General features: G+C 39.9%; 1 protein-coding gene across 1 annotated transcript in view; it reads left to right on the plus strand.

The window, feature by feature from the left end:
• Positions 1-312: 312 nt before the first annotated feature.
• LOC121630435 (ephrin-A5b-like) overlaps positions 313-16223 on the plus strand; it is an 88746-nt gene continuing 72835 nt past the window's right edge. The window contains exon 1 of the mRNA XM_041970719.1: positions 313-1280. Within this exon, the coding sequence (XP_041826653.1) occupies positions 1156-1280 (125 nt within the window). The 5' untranslated portion in view covers positions 313-1155. The remainder of the gene's footprint in view (positions 1281-16223) is intronic.

The following is a 16223-nucleotide window of genomic DNA, read 5'->3' on the forward strand; positions in this document are numbered from 1 at the left end:
ACGCGCAGAACCTCCTCAGGAGGAGGTTTTGTGAGCGAAACGCCTGTCATTAAAAAAGAAAAAAAAAAAGAAAAGAAAAGAGAGGGTCTCTCTCTTCTTTTTTTTTTTTTTTTTTTTTTTTTGCGTGAAACTACGCACTGCAAGAAATGACCGTAACAACAAACAACGCTTGGATCTGATCTGATTACCAAATGTGGCGCACGAGTCTTCATTACGTTGTTTGATTCGGTTTCTTTCTTCTTCTTCTTCTTCTTCTTCTTCCTTCTTCCTTTTTCTTCTTCTTCTTCTTCAATGCAGCCTGGTAAACGTTTGAAAAGGTTTCCCCGGTTTACATTTTTGCCTTATTTCCGTTTAGTAAACGAGTCTAAGAAGGCGCAACAGTGTCCAAGAATAAACGCCTCCAACTGTCAAGACGCGCATTTTTCCCAGCGTGCCTCGGTTGGCACAGTAGGAGGGAGGAGAGAGAGAGAGAGAGAGAGAGAGAGAGAGAGAGAGAGAGAGGAGGGGGGAGGAGGAGGGGAGGGGGTTGGTATGGGAGAGCATGGCAGCAGGAGCCACAGCGTTGCCGACTGCCCTCACATCCAAAACACTGCTTGTCGCGCGCTCGTCAGCAGAGCCCGGAGATCGTGAGCGTCCAGCCGTAACGTGGAGCGCCTCCTTCCCTCCAACTGCAGGACAGGAGCGAGTTCTGCCGGAATAGAAGCAGCTGGTTCCAGTCTTCTTGGCGATCCGCGTTGAACAGGAGAGATCCCAAACCGGAGAAATTAAGAGCAGTTGCACAAGAACTGCATGCCTGCTCCTTTTCTTTTCCTTTCTTAAAGCTGATTTTAAAGGCATTTTTTCACCCACGTTGCCACTTTGTTGGAAAATTGACTGCGAGTTGCAGAACTGTTGGCAGCGCTGCGCCAGAGTTGAGCGGAGGAAGCTTGTTCGAATTAAGTGCAAACGCTGCGGAGGTTCTTTACTTTAATTAGACCTGATCTGTTAAGCAAGTGAAGAGTTTAATGTAAAGGAAATGACCTGTTAAAACACAGGCTGGAATCGTTGTTTTGAGCCTTAAGATTCAGTTACACGCAGAGGAAGGAGCTGAAAGGGCATTTCACCGAGTCATCAGAACCTTTAAACACTAGACGGGACTTCCGATCCTGAGCAGATATGCCGCAGGTGGAAATGATCCTCTTCCTCATCCTTATAGTTGGGATGTGTGTCTACGGCCAGGACCCGGCCTCCAAGGTGGTGTCCGACCGCTACGCCGTCTTCTGGAACCGGACCAACCCCAAGTAAGTGTCGCTCTTCCGCAGGAACGCGCCGGCACGCAGGGACCGCGGAGACGCTGAAGCTGCCTGGTGGTTTCTGGATGTAGCCTATATACTGTAAACTTTAAAAAAAAAACAAGCAAACAAACAAAAAAAAAAAAAACAAACAATGTGACTAATCACTTTTATTACAAGGCTGATCATGACCTAACATTTGCGGATGATTTCACCGTCACTCCCGCAAACACGCTGTTGACAAACCGGTTGCTGTGTCACTTCTTGCCTCCCATAATTCCGTTTGTTGTCTTCACTCTGCTGTTTCTCCACATCTGAATCAACTTTATTGTCAACTGTGAGCACTGAGCGGTGGAAATCGCCCCTGCCAGTGGTACACGTTTTCACACGCTGCCCGGTGTTACGCAGCATCCACGCTCACCCCTTTTTATGAATTCATTTCTACATTTGAACGCACAAGAGTTACACGCGCTCTCAGGGATGTTTCAGGTGGATCTGCTGCCTAGAAATTATGCGAAGTGATTAAACATAGCAATGGAGTAGTTTAGGGACCAAGTGGAGGCTCATCCTGTTAAATATTCTGCAGAACTGCAGAAAAAAAATGCTTGTATTTGTCTTCATGTGAACCAGACTTGCTTGTAATCTTTTAAAGTAGTCTTGACCAATAATTCAGAAAAAGTCCTTGAAGGACTTTCAATTTTCTCTAGAGGTCATCTGCTTACAAATATAATAATAATAATAATAATAATAATAATAATAAATAGCAATTTTCAGTCCAGTTCTTGTAACTTATTTGAACTCAGTGGGAGTTATAACTCATTTAAGAATATGGAAATAATTCAAGGGATTAACCAATACTGTGTCAAGACATATATATATATATATATATATATATACAAAAACATAGCAGACAATATACTTTTAAAATATATTTAACAGCCTATTAAAAACACAATTTGTTATAATTTCTGTAGTTTTACTGCCAACATTTCACGGAACACTTTTAAGGATAATTTATTCATCAATTTAAATCAACCAGATAATTCCCAAAGATTTATTTGCTGACTTGAGGGGCAAAGTAAGACCTGACAAAGGATCTCAAATACTTTTCTGAAGCTTTATCACAAAAGTCAAAAAGGCTGAGGTATGCCAAACTATACAAAAACTGGACTGAAAATCGGTGGCAACAGGTGTTATGAAGTGATGGATCCTCCCCAGAACCCAGACCTCCAGATTCTTGAAGCAGACAATGGAGCAAAAGGCAGCAAACATCCAAAGAAGAGTTTTGGAAAGTTTTTCAAGAAGTCTAGAGAAGTAATACTTAAGACTACTTCATGCTGAAATCAGGAAATGTAGAAAGAAAAGAGGAGCGGCTCTGAGCTTTTCTACAGTTCTGTGTGTCACGTAAGGGTTTGCGTTGCTGGTTATTGATCCGACTGCCTCAGTAAGGCTTTGCATTGATCCATGAGTGCTGATACTCTACAGGTTTTGCTGAATAAAATCCTTCAGTTAAAAGCTTTTCAGTTAGAATAAGTTGTTTCCTGCTTGTAACCTCCTGGTGATTCATGTTTGCTTGTCAATGTGACATTTCTACTAATATGTGTGTTTGCAGTGGCACCCTCATTTAATGAGTCAGTGCTTCATGTTTGGCACTTTACTTCAGCACACAGCGATACAGTGTGTGTGTGTGTGTGTGACTTTGTTTTGGTCGGGGCAGCAGTGATCCTCGGGCTTCTGTTTTGCCATGAGTCAAATAAATCAGATTTGCTTGGGGACAGAAAACTGGTTTGTTAGGCTTCTCAGTCTAAACGAACATCCCGGCTGCTGTGTGTGACGGCTGGTGACCCTGAGGCAAAGTGTTTGGCAACGAGCTGTTAAAGTTGCAGGATGTTCATGATACAAATGCAAATCTGGTGTGTGTGTGTGTGTGTGTGAGACATCAAAGGCCACTGATAGAGTTTCTGAGTCTGATAGCAGCTTTCCAATCATCTCCCAGACTGTTTTTGGCTTTCAAGCAAGTTCCCAGCTTCCGAGTCTGGTTTCTTGGTTGCCATGTTCCCCAAGTCTCAAGTAGCCGCCCCCCACATCCCAGCCCACGCAGGGGTAAGACAATGAGGGGGGACACAGGGGTGTTTCAGCAGCGGCCAATGCTCAGCGTGGTGCTTGGTCTTGTGAGAGATTCACACATGCTGAGGTCACACACTCGATAGTAACCAGGCAATTCGAGGGTTAAGCAGCACAGAGGGGACCGTTGTCAGGGTCAAAACCGGGGCAGTACCGCCGGCCATGGGGCCCGGTGACGGCCCTGGCACGGCACCCCGCATGGGCTTTGTCTCCTCAGAATGGAGGCTAAATAAATGAGTAACTCTAAATGACTGTCTCTTTTTCTCATTCATGACTTTAATCTAAACCTGACCTCGGCTGTATAATGTAAACGAGGGACTTGCTTTGACCCCCCCTTTCCCCAGAGCCACAACAGCCCACGGGCCCCAGATCCCTGCTGTTTAATGTATCCATACTCTGTGTTGGAGCTCTGAGAACCTGCTGCGGTACAGCTCCAACTTCCAGATGAGCCTTCTCCACTCCCCTGCCCCGCCATCCCAATCCCACCTCCTCCACTGCATGTTTGACCAAAGTGAGGAAAAATAGCATCCGGAGCAGCAGTCCACACTCAGCCATTCATGAAATCCCCTACAGGAGCTCTGGAATTGAAATGGGAAGTGAGTCGTGAAAAATGGAAATGCATTGACATTTTCATGTTTTTCTATTGTTTCCAAGGGGCCGAAGCCCCCCCCCCCCCTTGTAATTTAGATAAACATGGTTTCTTGTTTGTAGTGCTTTGATCTAAAGGGAACGTCTTCCTGTTCTGATGCTGATTAGATTCAGATACCAGGACCGGGAGCAGATGACATGGGCTTTTACAGCCCTGAGGTATGTCCAGCCTCAGCTGGAGTTTGAGAAGCTCCCACAGTGACGGCGAGTAGCTGCGCTCGTATGAGCAACGTAATGAAATTAAAAGGAATGCCAGTATCTGGAAGGCCTTGTTAGGAAGAAACTGCTTTGAGACATTTCATATAATGACTTGTCTAGTTGTTTCTTGTTGTTTTTTTAATGCTAAATCCCCAGAAAAGAATTGAGAATAACTTCAGATAATTGTGCTATTTTTTGCATTTATCAGTCAGCTGTAATTTGCTTGGCTGCAGTAATATGCAGCATTTTTCTGGTTGAGCAAATAGCTGCTCCAGCGACTTGGAAAGTCTGGGAACGCTTCAAATTTGGATAGAAAGCTAAAAAAAAAAAAAAAAAAAAAATCAGAATTTCACAAAAAAGATAAATATGTTGGATAATGTGGATAATGTTTTTTTTATGTTTTATAAGTTTTCAGTTTCTACATTAAGATTTTAGTGGAACTTTTTTTTAGTAAGAATGTTACTGTTTGCATATATCTATGCAGAATTTTGTTTTTGACGATATTTCCTTAAAATAAATAGCACTTTTATTTATTTATTTATTTTTAGGAATTTATGATTCACATTCATCATTTATTAGAACAGACCTTACAGCTTCCTAAGCCAAATAAACTCGAGTATAAAAACAGCCCAAAAGAGGAAATGAGCAACTAGAGCTGGGTTAAAAAATTATTTGAATAGACTCAAATTGAATTAATCCAATACTGATTCCTAATCTAAGATTAATACATTTGTTTTCCTTTTCTGGTGACAACATTGCTCCTCCTCTCCAAAGGCTTTCCGATGCTCAGTGAAATCTTGGCATATAAACCTAATTCAAACGTTGCTTCCATCTATACATGGGAGTCTATGGGGATTGACTCTGTTTTGGAGCCAGCCCCTAGAGGAGGAGGGGTGAACTGCAATTTTTGCACTTCTGCATAGGCTTCACATTTTACTGGCGGAGGTGGCCGCTTGATCTCACTCAAGTTTTTTTTTTTTGTTTGTTTGTTTTTTTTTGTTTTTTTAAATAGCTTTTCAGAATATTGCTTGGATTAGCTTCTCCAGCTAACTGAAATTTAAAAACTCATGTCTAATTAATGAATTAATTTCTTCTTTTGTTTTAATAGTTTAGTATTGTTCTATAAGAGATAAGCAAATGTGATATGAATTTAAAAAGCGAAGGCCAACCATTTGGAAAGTTGTCTTTCTTTACATTAAATTATCAAAGAATCCTGAAAAAGAATTAATATAGTGTTTTTCTCCTGTATAAACATTCATAATACACAATCCTTCAGAGGCACCAAGATCAAAACATCTCAAGAAAGTCAAGCTGGGTAAAGCAGAGTGTAGCATTTAATGGTGGAAAGGCTCATGTAAGAAAAAATGAGCCACATATGTTCCTTGTCAGCTCTGCTGGCTGTGCTGGGAACCAAATGATGGAATAAAATGTAAGAGTTGGGTATTTACTGCAGCTATGACAAGCAGCTATTAGTGAATTCCCCGCTCACCAACTATTTAGCTGCATCATTAAAGCCCACCCGGGTCCATATGGTCTGCTTGCAGGCGTCGCCTTTGCCCAAGGTGTTTATTTGTTGCTGATAGGTGGGATCAGCGGAGAATCAGGGCCGAGTTCCGTCCCTAATCTCGCAAGCTGTTTGTGTCTCCGAAGCCATGGAAACTGATACCCTCCAGTCATCAAAGGACCTTATTGGGTGGGACTAACAACCTGACAGCTGGGGAGAGAGGGATTCCAGCATTCAGGGAGAGGGCTGTCACCCCAGGGGTTTTTCTTTAATCCCTGATAATGCCCCTCCAAAGCTTTCCATGGCAGATGCAACATATTTCTCCATAAGACAATTAAAGAATCTTTTCAGTGGTCTTTTTTCATGTTTGACTGCTTCAAAGACCTTTCGGATGATCCAGACCTTCGTCCCCGCCTCCGCTGCTGTTCTGGTCACTCTTATTTGTTTTTAGCTGCAGGTAAAAACCTTAAAGAACTCCTTGCAGAGATTTCTTCTTACAGCAGAATGACCTCCGCTATTTGCCTTTCTTACACTGCTCTCTTTTTAATCTCCACTTAAACACACAATACTCCATTTTTCACTTGGTAGTGAGCTGATGTTGTGATAGATTCCCAGTGGCATTGTGAGTTGCCCCATTTGCATTGTTCCCAGTGTTTACCCTCGCTTTCCCCTCTCAGCCTTTTCCCGGCTCCCTGCCGCTTGGTTCCGCTTGGATTAAAAAACGGACACAAAAAAGGCAACCACGTCCAAATATTGACTGGGTCTCAGGACCGCGGCCCTCTCCCAACGCCAGCACAGCCCGCCTGAAAGGCCACTATTGTTCGGCTAGTACTCAGCAGCCCATAGCCGCCTTTCAGCTATGTGGAGACAGACTGGGAGAAGGAGGAGACGGGAGCGGTGGTTGAGGAGAGTGTGCATATGTTATAAGAGGTGGGGCAGGGGGATTGGAGCAGGAGGGACAGCATGGTTTGGAGGCGTGAGAGAAGCTTCTACATTAGAAGTCAGAGGCTACAGCAAGAAGAGAACAGTGTTCAGGCCATGGAGTCCTGGGGTGGGGTCAGAACCAGTGTTTCCACCCTGAGGAAGTCTCAATCTCAAGAGGCATCAAAGAGAGTTGAGTGAATGTGATTTCCTGCACCAGGGGCTTCAGAAACCATCAATAAACAGCGTGAGAAGCTTCTTATCTGAGGTTTACCTTCCATTTTATTAGAAAGAGCAGAAGCATTAAGCCTCCACACAACACTTCAGGCTCCAAGCAAATGAAATGAAAAGTCAGATCACAGATAGGGAGTCTGCCATATTCCTTCCACCACCCCCTTATCCCCACCCACTGAGTGGATTTTAATCAGGTTTACCTTACATAATGTACTTGGTGAGACTAAACTTTCTTGTCAGTGAAGCTGCGAATTTCATACTCAGCTTTTAGGAGTCATAATGCAGTGACCCCCATCATTCCTCATGCTCTCTTCGACCCTGCCTGCAGAGAGAAGCTGCCCCAGCCCTTCATTCATGCTCTGAATAATAAGGCCAGGGCCTCAGGCTGCCACGACGTGATTGACAGGAACCAGTGACGAGACGCTGCTAATAAGCATGGCTGGTTCATTGGTTTACAGCAGTGTTTGTCTCTTGTTGTGACACAGTAGGTGTTTTCCAGCCACATTTCTGCTGCATTTCATTTCCTTTTTCCAGTTTAACTAAAAAAGTCTTTTTTTTTGTTGTTTGGCAAGTTTTGAAGACTAAAAGATTCAATCCAGCTGATTATAATACATTTAAATTCAACTTTTCTAATTGTATTCTCAGACTACAAATTTATAAAAGTAGACTTGCTACAGAAGAGAAGCCAAAATGATGCCAGCATTATAATAAGTTGTTTTATTTCAAGGACTGTCTAGAAAATATTGAAAAATATCAACATGTTAGAGGGAAATTCGTTAAAAAATATGATTCAAAAGTGAAAAAAAAGATCATGAGTGTGATCTTTTGACCTAGTCTTCTCATGCAGCTTAACTTCCACAGACACACAACATATGTCCACCTACGCTGAAACTTTTCCGGAATGGAGGGGGGATATAGAATAGGAAATATGGCCATTGGATGTATTTCAGAGGTGGCCAAAAATGACACGTCAGACTAAGATGATGAACATCGATTTGCTTTCCGGAGACGCCGACAGCTGGAATCGTATTGCTAATCTTGGGGATGACAGACAGGTTCTTTGAGACGGCGATATACATAGTTGTTTAAATTCTCTGCAGGGAAGAGGAAAAAAAGTAAGCTAAGAAAAGCTTAATTGGTTAATGTGATTTAATATGGTAGTATTTGTGTTTCAGAGATCAAATTTCTGGTTTATGATACACATATTAAGGACTGCAGCAAGTGTTCAGTTGATAATTTCTGATAATAAAAACCAAAATATCTAGTTCAAATATTAAAATGATATTTTTCAGTTTAAAAGAAAAAATAAGGAATTTTAAAGAAATATTTTATAAATAAAATACATCTTTCCGTCATTTGAGGTGTTTCGTAAATGAAACAGAAATGGTGATACGTGACTTCAAGAGTTTCAGACATGACCAGATTGGTTGGGGGAGGGGGTAATGGCCTCCCATTCCCCCCTCCTCTGGCAGCCTTTGGAAGAAGACAGAATCAGGTAAACAAGTGTAAATCAAGGATTCTTTATCGTCGTTTCATTGTGCATTTACGTGCACAAGAGGACGAAATTTCATTTCTTGATCAGTGACTGCAGCGCGCTGCCATACTGGAATCCAGCCACGCATCGAGTTTTACAGTTTAACACACAAAAATAAAGTTACATTAGAAATAACCTGATTTCAACGAAAACCTACTTGTTTCAGGATTTTCTTAGACACTGTTAAGTCCTTGTCACACCATAACTCTAATGTAAGATATGACTTTATTTATCCTGCACCAGGAAAACTCATGTACAGGAGCATGATCTATAAGGTATCGTAAACACAGGACACATACAAGCTGTGCACAGTGAGCACATCTAGAGTGTAAATTTACAGATTCAGTGTTCTCACAGTTGTACAAATTTACAGCACAAGTGAACTACTAGTAGAAAAATAAACATAGACAGATGCTGTGTAAGAAAGCAATGACCTAGGATACAAATATAGTTATTGTACTTAAAAATTGTACCATGGTGATAAAAGAAAAGGATAAATGAAAATCATAAAAATTAGTTTTCTGTTAAGTTGTGTTACCACATCCCCTGCAAAGAAAACTGCAGAAGCGGCCACAGCATCGTACAGTCTGCAGCATTAATGGCTTCATCTTTCTGTTAAAGTGACGACATTCAGTCATTAAGATGTTAAAAGGTCACTTTTCTGTTCATGTTTCTCACTCCTTATACCCGTGAAGGAGAAAACCACTTTGCACATTTAATATTTGCCACATGAGATTAAGCAGTAAACTGAATGAGGTACAGCGACAAAGTCTTCATAGGATCCTAGTTTGTCATATCACCATAATGATTCATATTATTTAAAAAAAAAAAAAAAGCAAAGCGAAAGACTAAATAAAAAGTCACATCACACAAAACTTTGAAAGTTCCATTTTTTTTTACAGTTTTCTCATATTTATTGTTTCACCATAAAAAAAAACATTTCAAAGAAGCAAACATCCAGCTTTGAGTTAAACAAAGTGATTGTGCATGAAAACAGTTTGAATACTAATATTTGTTCAAACAGAAGTGAAAGCTCCAGCTGCAGTTCAAAAGCTTTAAACATTTTCTCTCATTTTTTTAACTCAAATGCTGAGAAAAACAAAGTCTCACTGCTGCAGCTGATTGCTGTGACCATTGTTAATAAGACAATCTGAGAAGACTAGTCATGTATCTACCCCATCGCTGCCCGTCCTTTAATAAGACTGCTTTTTCTGCCATGGTTAAACAGATTTGTGTTATAAACGCAACTCTGTCAAATTTTCATAGAAAAAAGTTCAAACCAGACCAACATGTTCAGGAAAACACTGGTTCTGAAATGGACTTTAAAAGAAAAAGTACAGAATGCAAAGATACATATCTAAATAAAAAGTAGAATAAAGAAAAATCTCTCATTTAGAAAATTTAAACCAAACTAAAAGAACCAAACAGTCTGGTTTCTCAAAGGGAATTTGTTAACATTTTCTCTGGGTGAAATGCCCTGAAATGACTTCCTGTGAATCAGCACTATTTACACTACAGTAGGTGTTTCATAACGGTTGGAAAAAGTCTTTTGAACGAAACTTGTGGTTTTATTTTACATTGAATTAAACAAAATTTGGACAGAATAGTAACAGATTATATTTGAAATAACTAATTAGAATCAAAGAAGATGCAACATACAGCTGGGAACTGTTTGAATGAGGGTAAATTCGTAGATAACGATGAGTTGATGAGAGCTCATGCCTCCAGATGTGACTGTGAGTTTGGCTTCTTCTGTTTGAGATGCGCAGTGTTAGTGGGGGGGTGGTGGACTCCTCAGGCCTAATCTCACACAGTCGCACTCTGCTGCACAGAGGTTCACTTTTCTGCCGTTTTAATCTTAGTGGGGCTTTTTTGTATACTCTGTTAAATGCGAGTGGTGAAATGGCATCCCCTGTGTCTTTGTAGGCACCGGTGAGGGTATTAGCAAAGAGGCTCTAAGGGGCTTAAGAGGTCAGCCTTCCTTTTGTGCGGAGACACAAAACACTTCCTGTGGGACCCTTCACCCCTCTCTGTTCTTCACCCAAAAAGCCAGGCCCTGCCTGACCATTCACATTAATCAGCCTTAGCCCCTAATGACTGCAGTAAAGCTTCTGAAAAGTGCTTCCAAAAAGGTCCTAAAGAGCCACTAAGCTGCTAACAGACCTGGCACAGCTGATGCTGTTAGCAGGGCATCACTAAGCATCAAAGATAGCAGGGTGGGGGCTCCTGACATCCTTTTATAATCCCTTCTGCACACCAAAAGACAATTGAAATCATAAGCTTGAGTTTGTCCACACCTACTTGTTGCATTACTTTCCATCTTTCTTTTCCTGAAGGTGCATCTTAATGTTGAATTCTTAATTGATGAGTTGCTTCATCAGGACTGTTTCAGTTTGGATTATTTAGAAGTAAATCTTCCTCTTGCAGTGATCAATAAGCCTCATTTTGGGTCAAAAATGCTAAAACTGGGAAATTTCCTCTGGCATTTTTAGTTTTAGTGCCAGAAGTTTTAGTCCTGACAGCGACGGCTTTCCTGTCTCTCCTGGTTTCAGACAAATGGACTTAATGAGAAATCTGGCACGTCAGCAGCTTCACATCATGCGCGGTTACAGCCAAAACGTAAACTGGCTTTGAACGTGTTCTTGATAAAAAGCAAACGTGATCATTGTGACAGCAGGGGCCGAACTTCTGAGTAAATGTTTCTGGAACCAGATCTGGGTCAGTGCGGCTTTGGAGGGAGGCCTGAAACAAAAAGTATGTGGACCTCCTCGCCGGGCCGGGACGATATTTCCTGATTTTAAATGCTGCTGACTTTTAGCTTTTTGTGTATCTTGGAAGAAATGAGAGAAAGTAGATGTGTGAGCAGGTGACTCTTCCAGCCAGATCCTTCAGAAAGTGACGAAGATCTCTGAGCCGCACCTGTAATAGCCATTTTATTTCAAACCAAAACACCTTGCGATGAAATGAAATATGCATCTGTGGGAGACGCTGCAGCTGTTTGATTGTTTTTGTTTCTCAGTTTCACATGTCTCATAGAATCAGTTGGGTATGAGAGTTTATCTGATGGTGGTTTGCAGCTGGGATTTTCATACCACCACTGAGGAGACGTTGTAGCTTGTTTTTGCCCATTTTTAGACTCCTGTAGTGAAAAGTATTACAAGAATAAATGTTATTTATGTGAGAAGCAGTTGTTTCATGAACTTGATGTGACTTTGTTGGACCTTTCGTGTGGCCCTCTGGCCTGTTGAAGCTCAGAGTGTTTCTTCCTGCTGGATTTCTGCACACTTAGTGCTCTGGGACCCATAAAATATTAAAAAAGCTGTTTGTGATCTCACGATAGAGCCTGGACAAACCTTCACACGCAACCAGGAGAAATCCAGGTCATGGCTTTAATAGAGAGGTCGATGTTATGCTTCTCTTTGTTTTTTTTTTTATTTAATTTTATTTTATTTTTCACAAATCCTCTCTTGGCCTGCGTTACTTCAGGTGATGAATGAGTCTGATTAAATATTTTCTGGTATTTAATCATGGTGCAGCTTGAGTTGTGGGGTCATTAATTGAAACTTCAGGCTGCCAAGATCTGAACATTTTCCACAAGACGTGGCTGACTTCTCCTTGGCCTTCGTCTTTTTCCTCTGCAGTGTGCGGAGGAGCGGGAAGCGCGAGGCAGCCATTTTCCAAATTCGACTCCATCTTGTTTCAGGGAGTAAAAGTAGGTTACGAATCCTGGGATGCCACACGAGCGCTTTCTGATCTTTTCTGATCCAAAGCTCGACTGCTGCGAGAAAACCCTTCCGGCCTTTTGTTTGCTTATTAAGTCCTTAAAGTCAGATTCTTCTAGAACGTGTGCAAAACATCTGTCAACGAAGTCACGGATGAAATAGGATTCATATCTTGAAAAACTTTTCTTAACTTTAGTGCTCACTTCCATTTTTTTCCTTTTGAATTTAATTTACTTTTGCAGGAATTTTCTCTTCTTTGGCAAATTTCTTTATTTTTTTGGCATGTTTGGAAAAAATTCACTTTTCAGCTTCAGTCTTAGAAAGAAAGCTGTTGTATGTTTGAAGATGGCGTTAATTTTACAGCTTTTAGAACTTCTTAAACATAGAATTCAGAAGCTTAAGGAAACATTTGACTGCACATGGCTGACACGGCTGATAAACACTGAATTCGAGAGCAGTCCGGAGAAGAACTGCAAAGAAAAGGAGAAAAGAGAGCATGAAACGAAAGCTGCTACTGCTCCACAAGATTTCCTGCCACTACTAAACACCTTCTGACCTTCAAAGTAGTACAAGACACCTCTTTATAAGCAAAGAAATGAAATCAAGATGAATTCTAACATGAGTGTTTGAATGTGGGAACCACATATCCCACACTTCAACTAGATAAACTAAAATTAACACCAGCCATTGAAGCACATTTTGCATGAAGTTTTTTTTATCTTGGATCAATGTGTTGTCTTTATAAAATGACAGTTTTGGGTGCGGTCTGGTAGACCCACTGACATGTGGATGTTCATATAAGCTGTTTTCTGCATGTATCCGTTGGCGTGTGCAGAAGCTGATGTTCTGTATGAGCTGGTACCTTGGCGCTCATATCACCGGTTGCAGCAACGGCAGCGTGGTGGGAACACGCTGCTCGCACTTGCGCTGATGATCCTCTCTTTTATGTCTCGGCTCCATCAGGGCCCTGAGTTATTCTAGTGCATAATTGATGGAGGAGTTAGAATAGCAGAAGTAATGCGATGAGAGGGTGCAGCCAAGCGAAGCGAGGGATCGCGTGCGTGGGGCTGCAAACATTGCAGGGGACGAGAGGGCATCTGGCGTAACAGGTCCCAGCGCTGAGTCGTCACCGTCTTAGCCAATCACAGCCCTCCTCTTCCCTGCCAATGAGGACTCTGCTTGAGCAGAGTACTACGTTCTCATGAATCAGACCTGCGATGGTTGGCTGCTGCCTTTTCCAGCTGCTGCTGCCTCCTTATTTGTGGTATTAAATCTTAAGTTAAATCTCATGTTATATTGAGATCATGAGCATGTTTTACTGGTGACTGGAGAGGAGCGATGTAAATCACTTTGGTGTGTTTGTGGCCTCAGAAGGCTTTACTTTGCCTCATGTGTTGAATTCTTTAGGGTCGACTTTGTGGTATCAGCCTGAACAGGGTGGATATCACACCTAAATGAGCACCTACAAAGAGAAACTAATGGCCCGACAAGCTTGTATTGTCTGTTCAACAAAAGAGACAAGGTCACAGATAACCTGCCTCTCTGGCTTGAGAGGGACTGGAGGCAACAACAAGGAGGGAGACGAGGCTCGGCTTCCAGTTTATCCAAAGATCTGTGTGGTTTAATGAAAAAAAAACATCAATTTTGTACAAAAAGTAAATTTTTTGAAGATTTTCTTTAAGAATATTTGAATTTAATCAAACTTAAATAAACTTAAAACATCATGACAGTTTTTTTCTGTTAGTAAATATGATTAATGATGCAAATGAACCAAATCATGTTGGTAATAAACACAGAATAAATCCCTTTTCTGGGGTAAAAAAAATGTCAAACTTTATAATAGGAATTATGTCAATTAAAGTTAAATTAGAACATGTTTAAAAATAGTTACATCTATTGTCATTAAAAGAAAATTTTTCATGGAATTTTCTAAAAGAAAAAAATTGCTTCCAAAATAATTATATACAAGTTAATCTGTTAAAAAAAATTTTACAATAAATTGCAAAAATTAAAACTGAATTTGAATATTTAAAAAATTCAGTTATATTTCACTATAAGAAGATAAATTCTAAAATAATTTTCTCAAAGGAAAAAAATTAATTATTGCTCCCCAAATTGTAACCTTATCAACAAATTTCTTTGTTGCAAACAAAGTTCTTTTAAAATGAATCAAAATGGAAAATATGGAGATTCTTTAATTTTGATCAACTTTAAACCAAAGATTTCGTGGTTAAAAAAAAAAAGGAAAGAAAAAACTTAAAAAAAAAAAAAAACTTAGGAAGCTTGTTTCCTGTTTTCTCAACTCTGTCCTCTATTACAGACACCACACGAGTCCTCTTTACTCGGTTTGTGGTGTATTAATTAGTCTGAAATTCTCTGTCATACGTGCAAAGCCGGTCACGGCTAATGGGAATTTACTGCAGTTTCACTGGTGAAATAAAAACAGTGAGTTTTTGTGTGCATGACTCCGTGGACAGTAGCTGGTGTCTGAATGCAGCCCCGGAGCACAGACCTGTCCGAACGGAGCACTTAGCTGGACCGGGAGTGTGCCTATTAAAATCATAAAATCCTGCTCATAAAGATGTTTTATTTGTTTCCTGACTGTGCCGGCTGCTTAGGTTTCCATCAGGAACTCTTTATGGCTTCAGGACTCAAATTTCTGTCTCTGGATGGAGGTGACTATTAAGTTTTAGTGGACTTTTGTAAGTAGCATAAGCCTGGTCACTAAAAGTTCACTAATCACTTTTTCTTTTCCTAAACAGACTTTTTAAAGGGAAAAAGCTGCAAGTCAGTTCTCTTGAATAAAAATCCCTGTAAGGTGTAAAGTGAGATTATTCTTTTTTTATGGCTGGAAGTAAAGTTTAAAGTTCCCATCACATGAGGAAAAAATACACGTGTGTGTACAATATATAAAAAATACAATGTGTGTATGTGTAATAAACTATATATATATATATATATATATATATATACATATATATATATATATATATATATATATAGTTTTTAATTTAAATTGAAACCATGTAGCTGAATTATTGATGCTACATGAATATAATGTTTTCCTTTTTTAATCACTGATTTTACTATTTCTTTCTGCACCACTACAGACATTCGGATATTATTCTGTGATTTATCTTTTTTTAATAATTATTAATACTTCTTGCATTTATAACTGAAAGACATTTTTAAGCCAACATAAAATAAAAATATAAAAAAAAAGGTATTCAAAGGAAATTATTTAAAATAAAATTTATTTAATATTCAAAACCTTTTCTTTATAGAAAATAGTTTAATATTAGAACTTTCGATTAAAAAGAATTATACATAATTTATTTATGAAAACTTAACATTCTTGTATTTATGGATATTTTATTAGGTTTATATGACTAGGGGAAGGAAAATAGTAATTTGGAAGTGATATTGTATTTTATTGTGTACTATAACTGCATTAGAGTGTGATAGAGTGTAAGGTGTAGCACACGTGATTAATCTAAAAATGGGTAAAATTTTGAATTTTATGTTAATGTAAAAAATATAATATTTTAAGTTAAATCAAATTTTTAATCACTAAAACAACTTAAAAAAAACCCGAAAGTGTAAAAGCTGAGGTATCAAAGTCTTGTGTTGTTTGGCCAAATTATGAGGAAAAAGAAATAATTTAACTATCGTTCTAATGTCAAGCTTATGAGCTTTGCTGTAATCCTGCCATGTGTCGTTGCACTGCTTTATTCTGTCACTTTCCACCAGTTTAGCTTATCTGAGCCAGTCTGATTGTAGGTTGTCGTAAAGGGAGAAGAATTGATCGCAGAAGAAGAAGAAGAAGAAAAAAAAGGCACGTCTTGAGTCGATGTTGAAGTCTTGTGACTGTTACTTGGGGTCACATGGTCCTTCCAGAAGTAGTGCTGCTGAGGTCTAGACACGCGATACACAGGGGGGTTAGAGAAACACGCCCGCTAAGACGTCATACGCATTTAGCATCCACCAAGCCACTCCTGTACGGAGGCAGGCCTGTTCTAAATTTTGCCCAGCAACCCAGCAGTGGAGTGGGAAATGTGGTGTCGAGG

The sequence above is a fragment of the Melanotaenia boesemani genome, chromosome 19, assembly GCF_017639745.1.
Source record: "Melanotaenia boesemani isolate fMelBoe1 chromosome 19, fMelBoe1.pri, whole genome shotgun sequence".
NCBI classification, from domain to species: Eukaryota; Metazoa; Chordata; class Actinopteri; order Atheriniformes; family Melanotaeniidae; genus Melanotaenia; species Melanotaenia boesemani.